This window comes from Podarcis vaucheri (assembly GCF_965113315.1).
Source record: "Podarcis vaucheri genome assembly, chromosome: 5".
Taxonomy (NCBI): domain Eukaryota; kingdom Metazoa; phylum Chordata; class Lepidosauria; order Squamata; family Lacertidae; genus Podarcis; species Podarcis vaucheri.
Window position 1 is genome coordinate 45,744,564 of NC_138763.1, and position 12,187 is coordinate 45,756,750.

At 43.0% G+C, this 12,187-nt stretch overlaps 1 protein-coding gene across 2 annotated transcripts; it reads right to left on the reverse strand.

The window, feature by feature from the left end:
• Positions 1–504: 504 nt before the first annotated feature.
• On the reverse strand, positions 505–11,923 carry KAZALD1 (Kazal type serine peptidase inhibitor domain 1). 2 transcript variants are annotated; one of them, XM_082223460.1, is made up of 5 exons: positions 11,733–11,923; positions 7,719–8,318; positions 5,181–5,341; positions 2,200–2,347; positions 505–905 (listed from the first exon to the last, which is right to left on the reverse strand). In XM_082223460.1, the coding sequence occupies exons 2-5, from the start codon at positions 8,254–8,256 to the stop codon at positions 808–810; spliced, it is 945 nt and encodes a 314-aa protein (XP_082079586.1). In that variant the 5' UTR covers positions 8,257–8,318; positions 11,733–11,923; the 3' UTR covers positions 505–807. The 2 variants fall into 2 exon arrangements, with proteins under 2 accessions (XP_082079586.1, XP_082079587.1); XM_082223461.1 differs by lacking the exon at positions 11,733–11,923 and adding an exon at positions 8,421–8,553.
• Positions 11,924–12,187: the final 264 nt, after the last annotated feature.

The window sequence follows — 12,187 nt, forward strand, 5'->3', positions numbered from 1 at the left end:
AGCTGATCCAAACTGAGGAAGCAGACCAAACAGAAGTACAGATCAAGGCTAAGAAGACAACTTGCAGTCTTTAAGGTAAGGAACAAAGGAATGGTGGGCAGGGTAGAGAACAAGCATGTGTAGAGCATCTGGAACAGAAGAAACAGGATGGGTTCTCATCCCAAGAAGGGGTCTCATAGCTTTGTCTTTTCTCTAGAGTCTGTGCTGTGCCATCAAATTGTCTAGATGAAGCCCTGGTCTCTGATCAAACTAGTCAAAATATCATTCATGCAATTAGCAGTTGCATAACTGGCTATTTAAAAGTAAATTGAAGTATGGGGGCAATCTGGATTGGGACCCTGGTGTGGAGGGGTTGGGGTTTTTTTGGTGCTTCCCCCACCATATTCTATTCTCAACTAAGGATCTTGTATCTGCTATCTGCATTGAGGATAAAGCCTCTTGTTTCCCCAAGGGGGAGTTTACATGAGTGTTGAGATGTGTGGGGTCAAAGAAACTATATTCTCCAAAGGTGATCAAAGTACCATTTAATGCCCATTTGCTCTAGGATCAGCTAAAAGAAACACAACAACCCCTCTTTCCACTTGCTTGTTGTCCCCTTCACCTAACAAAAGAAGGGGTCAAATGATTAAATACATAAATCTTCCCCACCCAAAATTAACTGATATCCAAACTGTCCATAGAAGATTTTCAGCACAAAGGTTCAGTACTGGCTATCTCAGAGGTCTGCAGTAGATGAGGAGGCAAATGTTCAAAATGGAATAGATGTACATTGCTCTTCACTTTGACAGCTCCCTCATGCATGTGCCATCAGTAATAGTCATATGAGTCATCGTCACTCTCCATGTCATCGTCTGGCCCTAGTCTGGGCATCTTGGGCAGAGCCAATTCAGTCATGTTCAGCTGATCTGCAAGTACAGGACACAAAGCAAATAATTAGTCCTTGTACAGTGTTTGTATTCTTTGCTATCTATCGTGGGGATATTTGGATGTTGTCCGTTTTACAAGCAGCCAGGAACAGGGCTGGCCCAAGACTCGGTTCTGCTGCCTGAGGTGAAGGACAAGATGTCACCACTACCCCATTCCATGGGCAGAAACTTACCAGATTGACAGCTGAATCTTACTCATCCTTGGGGGACTCAGTGCAGGTCCCATGACACACCCTTCTCTAGTCTCTAACATTGGAGAATAGCTGGAACAGGGGTTCAGAAAGAATTGGCTACCGTCCCTGTCCACATCTCAGCATCCATTGCTTGAAGCAGCTGCCTCATCTGACAAACAACTTGTCAAACATTTTATCTCCATGTCTTTGTCTGCATTTCTTTTCACCAAACCAATAAATCAACCAAGCACACATGTCACAAACAATAGCACGCTTAAGCTAATATTTGGTGTTAATTGTTTTTGCAGATATTTTAAATTGAATGCTAAAGAGGGATATCCTGATACAGTGAACAAAAAGTAGAATTTGGGCCCAGAAGATATCTGCCATGGAACTGCTTAACTCTGTGTTGAATTGTGACCATAGAGAAGAACTAAACATTATGGGAAGCACATGGTTTTCACTGAAACTGGGAGCCCCCTGTTAAGAACCCCACTTGTTCCTTTGTAGCATGTAGTTCAACTACCCTCATATCTTGACAGCATTACATTAGCTTTTTGAAAACCCCTTTACACACAGGACTTGCTGCTACTAAAGGGGGTGGGGAAATGTTGATTGTAATGAGGATGTAATCTAGGGGAAATGGACACAGGACTGCCAGTTTTGTTGGCAACCATGTTTTGTTAATGTGTAGTTCTGCCCTGAGTGTGAGGAAATGGTATTCCATATATCTGAATTCCTTTTATTTAGAAAACACTGTTAACAACATTTTACCAAGGACTAGGTTGGTATAGTCAGTAGTTATGGATAAACCATTTGATTCTTCTTTTTTTAAAAAAACTTCAATCGTAACGCAGTTGGTTACACAGGATATATGAAACACTACTCGGTAGTTAAGGAGCACTGATAGCAGCGGCTGCCTGAAGAATATCAGATCAGCAGTTGCCTGAATAATATCAGATAGCTCAGAAGAGGGGAAGACTAAAGAGACATTGAAGATCTGCTCTCATATATGGCAAAGGGTGTTTGGTGTGCTGGGCCTGAAATGTCAACACAATGAATCTGTCAGGAGGAGGAGAGGAAGAGTAGGAACTACTTACCAGGAGTGAGAACCATGAGGCTGGCTGGAGCTGCCACCTGCCCAACGTTGTTCCTCGCAAAGCAGCGGTAAGTCCCCTCATCAGTTACCCTCACAGCTTGAATCTGCAGCCAGCTGGTCACTTCATATTTCTGAGGGCCTCCCCTAAACTAGAGTTAGTTATATACCAACAGGAGAGACACAATTCCATTATTAAAAACTTTACAGCAAGTGGAATGCTGCTGAAATCTCCACTGGGGAGTTATTGAGACAGTCTCTGTATCACAAATCAATCTATTCAGGCATATCTAAGGTATTGGTTGCACAGAGTCAAATCTCAGTTTTAGTATTGCTCCATTTGCCCTCCTTTCAGGTGAAGCACTATCATGTTCTCTGAAATATATTTTCTTGCACAAGCATATCTTGTCATTTATAAATGCTACCACTGTCACATAGGATATCTTTTGTTATTTAGAAAGCCACACACCTGGAATGCAAAAGCTGTTGACTCATTTTCCTGTTCTAAAGCAGGGCCAAAAAGACTAAATGTTTCACTTTAAAAGGTCTCCACGACCTCTGAGGCATGCATATTTCTTCTTTATTATTTGTCTTCCTATAACTTAGACCCTTTTTCTCTTTTCCTAATCCCAGCAGTTAGAGCAAACAATTAGTCTCTTTCTGTCATCTCTGTACATATTTGGAAACTGTAGGATTCCACCATATTCCTTGTTCTCACTTTAAATGGGATATTCCACCATCCTGAGTGTTTGGGTACACATAAACAAGAAAGGTGGCCCACTTCTGGGTTTTTAAAAGACATACATATGCACACACATTTCACACTTGACGCATACGTATTTTGTACTTGTGTATTCTCTAGGACATCTCAGCCTGTTGTGAAATACCAAGTCTCCCCTCACCCCCACTCTGAACTGGAAAACAATCTAAATTTCTTGCAGATGTAGCAAACTGTACTGTGGCACACTCTCTCTTTTCTTTTAGAGCATAAATCAGAATGGACTGGAAAGTGACCACAAACTGTCTTCTTGTTTCTCAGTCTCCTTTGTAAACAGGATACAAGCAGCTTTTCTCTGAAAGTGAATGTACAGGCTCTGTCTTTCTCTTTCTTTTGTCAACTCAGAGAGCACAGAATCACATCCAAAAACTGATGTTACCTCACCAATGGGCAGAAATGCATGAAGCACAGAATTTAAAAGATCACTTTGAAATAGTCATTTGCTTATCTAATAGCAGCGCAACACTGAAACAAATTCCAGAATTTGTAATGTCTTGGCAGGGGCTGGAATAGAAAAGAGGAGAAAATGAAGGGTTTGTGGAGTCAGTAGGAGAGGGACCGCTTGCCATGGATTGAATCAAAAAGCTTTATATGGGACTCAAAAACTTCACTCTCAATTGCTGAAAGCCACACCCACATCCCCTTTGATTTCTCAGCTCTTAGAAGATTATGTCTACATACTTAACTATATGTCTACATACATATAGTTTTAAGATGAGGTCTAGAAACTTTTAAAATGAAAACTAGGTTTCTCTGCATTCTTACAAAGCTATACAAGTCTATGCGAGAGACTAAAATATGCAGTCACAAACCAGTAGATTTCCTGATTAAACTAGGAAACCTAACCTTAAACTGAGGATCCTCCAGTGGGACTGACTGATTTACAGCACAATCCTGTGCAGGATTGCCAGAATGTAAATACTACTGTGTTTGATGAAGACCACTTCCCACCTGACTAGGATTTCCATTCCATTTTAAAGATAGAATCCTAAAGTTGTAGGGGTGCATGGGGATTTAGGGGTGCATTAGGACCTTGTTAGCATCATCTGGTTTAATACCTACCCTCACACTGAAGATTTTTCTGCACAATATATTCCATAATGTTTCATTTAAACTGTTTTTAATTAACTCGCAGAAATTGGAGTTTCTCTCTGGAGATTATTCCATTGTTTCAGCTTTTCCCTGTGGGAAAGCTGTTTCTGGTTCCAGTTTTCATTTGTTGGGTTTCATCCCCGATGTGTGGTCCAGCCAGAAAATGCAGTCAAGGAAAGTGACTTGAAATTCATTCTAGCTGGAAGATGCCATCAGAAGCATAACACTACTTTCCCCCTGCCTGAAACATGGAGCTTCCCCAAGCTTCTCAATCCAGCAGTGATGTAGTTTTCGCCTCACCCAAACATTCCATACAATAATAATAAAGATTTGTAGTTTCTATAAAAGTTTCCCAGGGCTTCCTTACACGCCCTTTAAATAGAAGGGTATACAAGTGGCTGCCCTACAGCCTCTCAAGTTCTATTTTGGGATGCAGCTCCAAGCCTGTTAACCCTTCTGAAGATAACTTGGCGAGCCTTTTAGGGTTATGCACAGTGAGTACAATATTCCACATCTGCCATTGTGGATACATGTATTATTCTTCCTCAAAGGGGAACAGTAAAAAGTAGAAGATAATTGAACTTCACTGTAAGAAAGGAAATGTACGTGCAGGGATGCAACTGTTTTTTCAGCAGCAAAAAAAAACATACAGTGGTACCTCAGGTTACAGACGCTTCAGGTTACAGACTCCGCTAACCCAGAAATAGTACCTCGGGTTAAGAACTTTGCTTCAAGATGAGAACAGAAATTGCGCGGTGGCAGCACAGCAGCAGCTGGAGGCACCATTAGATAAAGTGGTACCTCAGGTTAAGAACAGTTTCAGGTTAAGAACGGACCTCCAGAATGAATTAAGTTCTTAACCCAAGGTACCACTGTATTCTGAAGAAAATGAAAGTTCATCTGTGGCATATCTGTGGTTGGCGGGCAGAAGACCTAAGGTCAGCCTAAGTGATGGAAGATGCTAAACATGAGATGCAGTTGCTAAAAGAAGGTAAATTAGGCCTTCCAAATAACTGAGTATTCTCAGTATCATCTGCTGCAAAATCCTTTTTCAGACTTGCCCCATAAACACAAACCATTCTCCCCCTGAGCTCTTGCTGGAACTTGTAGCTCACCTGAACCGAGATGTGGGGGTCATCTCCAGGAAGCAGCATGTCTGATCCCTCCTTTCTCCATTCAATAGATGCCATGGGGTATGCAAAGACCTCACAGCCAAAGATCACATCTTGCCCAGTGATGTTCCAGATGTCATAGGGAGGTGATATGATGTGGGGCTCTGGAAAAGACCCAAAACTATCTGAGAGAAATAATCTCTGGGTTGCTTGTATATGAAGACAAAATATTTTCATGCTGAATTTTATAGATTGGTTCTCTCAGCTTGTTCTAGCTGAGATCTGATTTAGGTGTGTTTTCCAAGTAATCCTTCTAGTACACGATGTGATATTTACCTTTCGATTGTCAGCCTGCAAGCAGCGCCTGTGTAATTTTAATACTGTATTTTTGTTCAGCAACTAGCAATTTTAGGTGCAGCAGCAGCAACCACCACAATAATAATCAAGCACATTGTTCTGTACAACTGTTGCACTATGCTGCCTTATTTCTTATAAACAGAAAAAAGCCAGGCTTTTTATGACTGAGCTGAATAGTCCTCTTCGCCATGCCCACCAGCAGTTGTTAGTCAAGCATGTGTTTGCATCATGGCACATCTGTGAACCACAGCCCTTGGCCCCTAAACGGTGGTCCAGAGCTTTGTCATACTCGTTTAAATGAAGTGCTTCTCAGGGAATGTCGCTTGAGTCTCATGTTCCAGCAGAAACGTGACATCCTTGTGGCAGCTGCTAATCAGCCTGCTTTACTGTCAGATGCTTTGGCTACATTTTAAGCCTCCTAGTCCCTCTCTTCCTCCTGTTGTGAGGTTGGCTGCACAGGGAGGGGTCCATAGCTCTGTGGTAGAGCATATACTCTGCATGCAGAAGTCCCCAAGGTCAATCTCCAGCATCTCCAGTTAACAAAGGATTGGGTGCCAAGTGTTGGGTGGGATAGATAGCTCCCTACTTGAGAGCTGCAGAATGGATAATCCTTGATCAGTTCACCAAAGAGTCTCTGGCTAATTTGAGGCACCTTCTTAAGTTTCAGTTGGATTTTCCAAATAGTGTAGTGTTGTGAGACCAAATGTTAGCAATCCCAGCGACACCATCCTGCCCCAACACCTTGGATTTCTTCTATCGTTCCCCTCCAAAGGAATCCAGCAGAATTGCTCCATCTATTTTAAGATATGCACATGTTGGCACAGTCCTTTCTTTTCTGGACCAGACTATGCAACATGCACACTAAATAGCAATCTATTTTTTCTCCAAATGTTGTGAGGTAGTCCCCAGGTTAAAAAAAATGTACAAAAATGCACATCAGTATGTATATTTTAGAATAAATATGTTTAGAAAAATGTGCTTCAAGGGAAAATTGGTTCAGAAATGTGTCTTTTGTGGGATAGTTAATATTTAAAAGAGGGACATGGGTGGCGCTGTGGGTTAAACCACAGAGCCTAGGGCTTGCCGTTCAGAAGGTCGGTGGTTCAAATCCCCGTGACGGGGTGAGCTCCCGTTGCTCGGTCCCTGCTCCTGCCAACCTAGCAGTTCGAAAGCACATCAAGTGCAAGTAGATAAATAGGTACCGCTCCGGCGGGAAGGTAAACGCGTTTCCGTGCGCTGCTCTGGTTCACCAGAAGCGGCTCAGTCATGCTGGCCACATAACCTGGAAGCTGTACGCTGGCTTCCTCGGCCAGTAAAGCGAGATGAGCACCACAACCCCAGAGTCATCCGCGACTGGACCTAATGGTTAGGGGTCCCTTTACCTTTACCTTTAAATATTTAAAAACATTGGTCAGTACAAAAAAATAATCCTGGATTTTTCAGTGGCAACAAAAAATATCCAGATGATATGAAATAGGCTGAAATGGAAATGTGATTGAACACATGGGAAAATGACACAGACTGAAAAAGAAGACTGGTCTCACTTTGCCACTTAAGAGGCTTCTGGCCAGATGTTTAGGTTCACTCTAAGCACTGGAGATGTCCCCTAACAACCATACAGGCCTTATTTTCAATTAGTTACTGCTTTTTTGGGGGGTGGAACCCCATGATCTTCGTCTTCACAGCTTTCCATAGAAAATAATTACAGTGCGCTGTGAAGAGGTCTATGCATCACTCTTAAGGTGAGGTTGTGCTTTGCATACAGAAAGTCCTAGGTTGAGGTTTAATACCTGGCATTTTCAGTTTTAAAAGCTCACATGGCAAGTGATGGGGGAGATCTTTGCATGAGACCCTGGAACACTTCTACCAGTCATTGTAAAGGTAAAGGCAAAGGGACCCCTGACCATTAGGTCCAGTCATGGCCGACTCTGGGGTTGCAGCGCTCATCTTGCAACCAGTCATTGTACTGGGCTTGGGGGAAAACAAAAGCTTGAACAAGTTTAAGGTAGCTGTCAAAGCATTCCCCATTTCTCTTTTGTCCAGCTTAAAGCTGTCCGTCATTTCATTTCCCAAATGCCCCTTTTTCTTGGAATGTAAATGTGGAGAAATGCCTTCTCATTTTATTTCCAAATCATCGCTTGCAGCTTCACTTGGAAATTTAGAGAAAACCTGCAAAAGCCTTACCTGATTCACAGGGTCCTTTATGGGCCACAGTGAGATTAGCCTCTGGATGGGAGTTATGCACCTCTTGAAATTTGCATATTTGGGCATAGGTCTTGCCATCGGAGCCACAGAGAGCCTGGCTAGATTGGCAAGTGCACTGAGGCTCAGGCACCTCACCGTGCCGTAGATCCCCGGAATCAAGGCGGCACTCTAAGTGATCCCCACACTTGCCATAGAAGTGGTTGGTATTGTCCAAGTCACAGATCTGGCCCTCCAGATTGGCACACTCCCAACAGCAGTCACAAGCATCCAGCACCACCCCAGCAAGGCAGCCACGTGGCGTGGGACATTCTTCCAATCTACATTGCACACAGCTTTCCCCCTCCTCCAGAAGCCTCTGCCAGCCACGCTGCAAGTAATCTGGGCCGACAGGCAGGGCTCGACTGAGTACATCCCAGCACAAAAACAGCAAGAGAAAGGTGACTAAGTTAGCAGGCCGAGACATTCTCACAAGCTTTCTGGAACTTGGCATCCATTCATCACCCTTGCCGAAAAACATCCCTTGGACACTTGGGTCCTCAGCACCGTTCACTGCAATCTTCTCTACAAGGCCATCAGTGCCTGCAAAAAAGAAACAGAACTTAGAAGAGGGGGATATATTCAGAGACAACCACTTAATAAATCCCTGAGGTGTGGGGAAGGTTTGTGGCTCAGTGGCCATACCTCCAAGTAGGGCTGAGAATGTCCCCTTCTTGTAACCCTGGAGACCTCCTGCCAATCAGTGTAGACAATACTGAACTAGATGGACCACTGGGCTGACTTGGTATAAGGCAGTTTCTTGTGTTCCTGTGGAACTATATGAGGAACAAGGGACATCAACTGGGGAAAAAGGCAATCCCACCCACCATTGAAACCAATGTATTTTGACTATACGTTATTTTAGCTTTACACGCTATCACCGGAATGTAACTCTCGTGAAAGTTGAGAGTCGCCCATACAATATATAGAACTGCAAGATGTTTCATCAGGCAGACAGGAAAGTTAAACCTGAAGTATTATATCCAGAACAATAGTAAAAGCGCATTTCGATCATTTCAGATCACAGTTTATTTACAATTATTTTAGCATTGAAAAATATAATAGCTAACAGGTGGTTATGGGCTATTGTTGTCCCAAGCCAGGAACTCAAGCCCTGGTTTATTTAAGCCGCTGTGCTTTCTCTGCCATAAGGCTATGAATGTTAATTCCCAAGCTTGCCTTTCATGTATATTGTACAAGCTTCCTTTTAGAACAAAGCCTGCGAGGTCAATGAGGGAGCAGTCATGCTGTGAAAATATTCACTCAGCACGAAGTTATTCTTGTCGATGATCATTTTTCTAGGCTGGTTCATTCAAAATATTGGGGGTTGTTTGACTTCAGCCATGCGGCTGCCACTGAGACAGGGACATCTGTTGCATTGTATCAGGTAGTTAACAGTTGTTCTGAAAGAAATGGCCCTTGGGTAAGGAAGAGGGGATGCAATTGCTATTTCTGTCACTCACTTGCAGTTGCAGCCAATTAAGTGTCAAGCAGGTCCCCCCCCCCAGTACATTATCCTTGGTTCTTATCACCTTTACCACCCCCATTCCCACTCCTCCGTGCTAATGTCTACAGTGGTACCTCGGGTTAAGTACTTAATTCGTTCCGGAGGTCCATTCTTAACCTGAAACTGTTCTTAACCTGAAGCACCACTTTAGCTTATGGGGCCTCCCGCTGCCACCGCACCGCCAGAGCACAATTTCTGTTCTTATCCTGAAGCAAAGCTCTTAACCTGAAGAACTATTTCTGGGTTAGCGGAGTCTGTAACCTGAAGCGTATGTAGCCTGAAGCGTATGTAACCTGAGGTACCACTGTATTTCTTGCCTCTTGCCTCCAAAAGCTAGGATCCTAGATCCACCTAACTATTTTGGTCTAATAGACAAACAGATATATCCTCAGCAATAAATAAAATAACCCAACTCCTCTGGGCTGCTCTGTATCACTAGAACACACATGCCTCAGGTCTGAAGACAGAACCTAGTGTTTCAGATGCTTTTTTGTACCATCTCCTCTAGATTTCTCTGTCCATCCAGATCCTAATGACTAACACGACAACCTGCATTCCTCCCCCCCAACTTTGGAGATAGAAATCCCACTCTGTTATTATGGAAGTGCACTAATGAGCACTGCTAGCAATATTCTCACTTATAGACAAGCACTAAAGAAAAAATTGCATGGCATTTCAGATGAAACTAATCCATAACAGAAGGAGTTCTATTGTTTTATAGAAAACACACTCTGTATAGCCCCGGGCATTAAGGGCTATCTTGTGACAGCCAAGCCTTCCCAGAATTGTTCTCCTTTACTCCCCACCCCCTCCTAACCACAAACATGCACATTTCATACCAGACCCTTAGTTAGCTACCATGATGATAGCAACTTTTATTGGTGAGCTAGAAATTACACTTCTGCCAACATACTAGGTCTTGAGACTCTGGTGATAATAATACAGGGGGGAGAGAGAAAGACTCAGGGCAGGTCTCTAGTGTTTGGTTGTGGATGAATTTTGCAATGTGTTTTATTGTGGATGATTTTTACAACATATTTTATTGCAGAGGAATTTTGCAACATATTCTTGACACAATAGTGGTGGATTTATTATAGATCATTAATTGTTCTTCAGTGCTTCCCCAATGTTACCAAATTATTGCTGTCTGGAGGAACTACAGTGGGACATATGCAGGACAACACCCTGAACATCTGTGGTATAAAAAGTTTTGGAATTTCAGCAGGAAGTTGCAGGATATGCACTGAATGGAAATGAGGCAGTATGAACACCTCAAAACATTTGCTGGTGCAAACAGTATTGAAAGCAAGATTGTGTATGACCACCCCTGATACCATCGTTATCACAAATCATCATGAACATGCAATTAAAAAGTTGTTTGGATGGGCCCTATGACGGCTCAATTGCTGTGAAGTTAAGGCTGCAGCCATATGCACATTTACCTGGGAGTATGCTCCACTGAACACAGTGGGACTTGTTTCTGAGTAAACATGTCTAGGACTGTGATGTAAATAACAGTATGATGCTAAATATAATACATCAGAATGAATGAAGAGCTGTAACTCAGTTTCCAAACACCCTCAGGAATATTACTGTTCAACAATGTTATTCTCTCCCTGCTAGTTGAAAACTTTGCTAGACTTTAGATACATCTTTAGAGGAACTTCGCGCAGGGGACCAGGGGAAATAATGGAAGCGTCAGGGCCCATAGACACACAGCGAGAAGTGATTTTAGAGGCCAATTGTTTCATGCTTTGCCTGTAGACAGGATTCCTTGGACCCATCCCATCCATGACAGATGTTTATCCAACCAATGCTTAAATGGTTCCAAGGATATGTATCTCCTGTGGCTGAAAACCTGGAGCCAAGTCTGAAATGCTCGTTTTTCCAGAATTGACTCCAAGAGTTTCAGAAATCAATGGATACCTTGAGATTTCAGGAATGGTCAAGGAGCTCATCGAATCATAGAATTGTAGAGTTGGAAGGGACCCTGAGGGTTCTCTACTCCAACCCCCCCCCCCCCATGCAGAAATCTCAACTAGATCATACATGACAGATGGCCATGCAAGCTCTGCTTGTAAACCTCCAAGGAAGGAGAATTCACCACCTCTAATAGGAATTTGTTCCCCTGTCAAACAGCTCTTACTGTCAGAAAGTTAATCTGAGCAGCTGGTCTGGAGGACCATGCTTTAACCTTGAAAGGAAGGTTTAGGAAGCTCCAGTATTTGAAAGTGTCTCACCATGCAAATATTTACCCTCCTTCATTTTAAATGCTAGACCTGACTTGAATTGCCTTAATCCAGTAAATCATGGTAATGAATATTCCTTCTTTTGAGAACTCTCCAGTTCCTTGCATACTATATACAGTAGACAGTGTAGCCCTAAAATATCTCATTTAAAAAATAATAATCATGCAGCTCTGTTCCCCATACAGTGGTGGATGCACCTACCTCCGCTCAGACTATGCAAAGCCTGTGGCTGGTTCAAAATCCTGGTGATCAGTTGCTTCCAATGTCGTCCTGAATATCCCCTCCAACCGGGTTAAGCTGGATGATTTTTGCCTTTTCCAGTGGATTAGTTTGTCTGCATCTCTGCTTGGAATGAGGACCAGTGATGTCACAATGAAACGTGATCCCCTGATCCCAGCCCTCTCCTCTCTCCCGCCCCTCAACACACACAAACAGTACTACTTCCACCAAAGCCTGCCTGATTAGCCACTAGACTTGTTTTCATGCTGAATGGCCACAAGTGAAGCCCAGCAGAAAACTCCTTCGCTACTCCTGGCTCTGCTCTACAGAGAAACCACAATTGTAACTATACACTTTTTTCACTGACTACTTAGGAAGCAAGCTCTAGGCAGAAAAATCCTTTTTTTTATTTTATTAGAAGTATAAACTGGAACTCA

Excerpts from the sequence above, each read along its gene's own strand:
- KAZALD1 (XM_082223460.1), bottom strand. The coding sequence starts at position 8,256 with ATGTTTTTCGGCAAGGGTGATGAATGGATGCCAAGTTCCAGAAAGCTT. Across the intron at positions 5,342-7,718 it reads TAAAGGACCCTGTGAATCAG|AGCCCCACATCATATCACCT; the intron begins GTAAGGCTTTTG and ends GGTCTTTTCCAG. Across the intron at positions 906-2,199 it reads CCTCATGGTTCTCACTCCTG|ATCAGCTGAACATGACTGAA; the intron begins GTAAGTAGTTCC and ends CTGTACTTGCAG.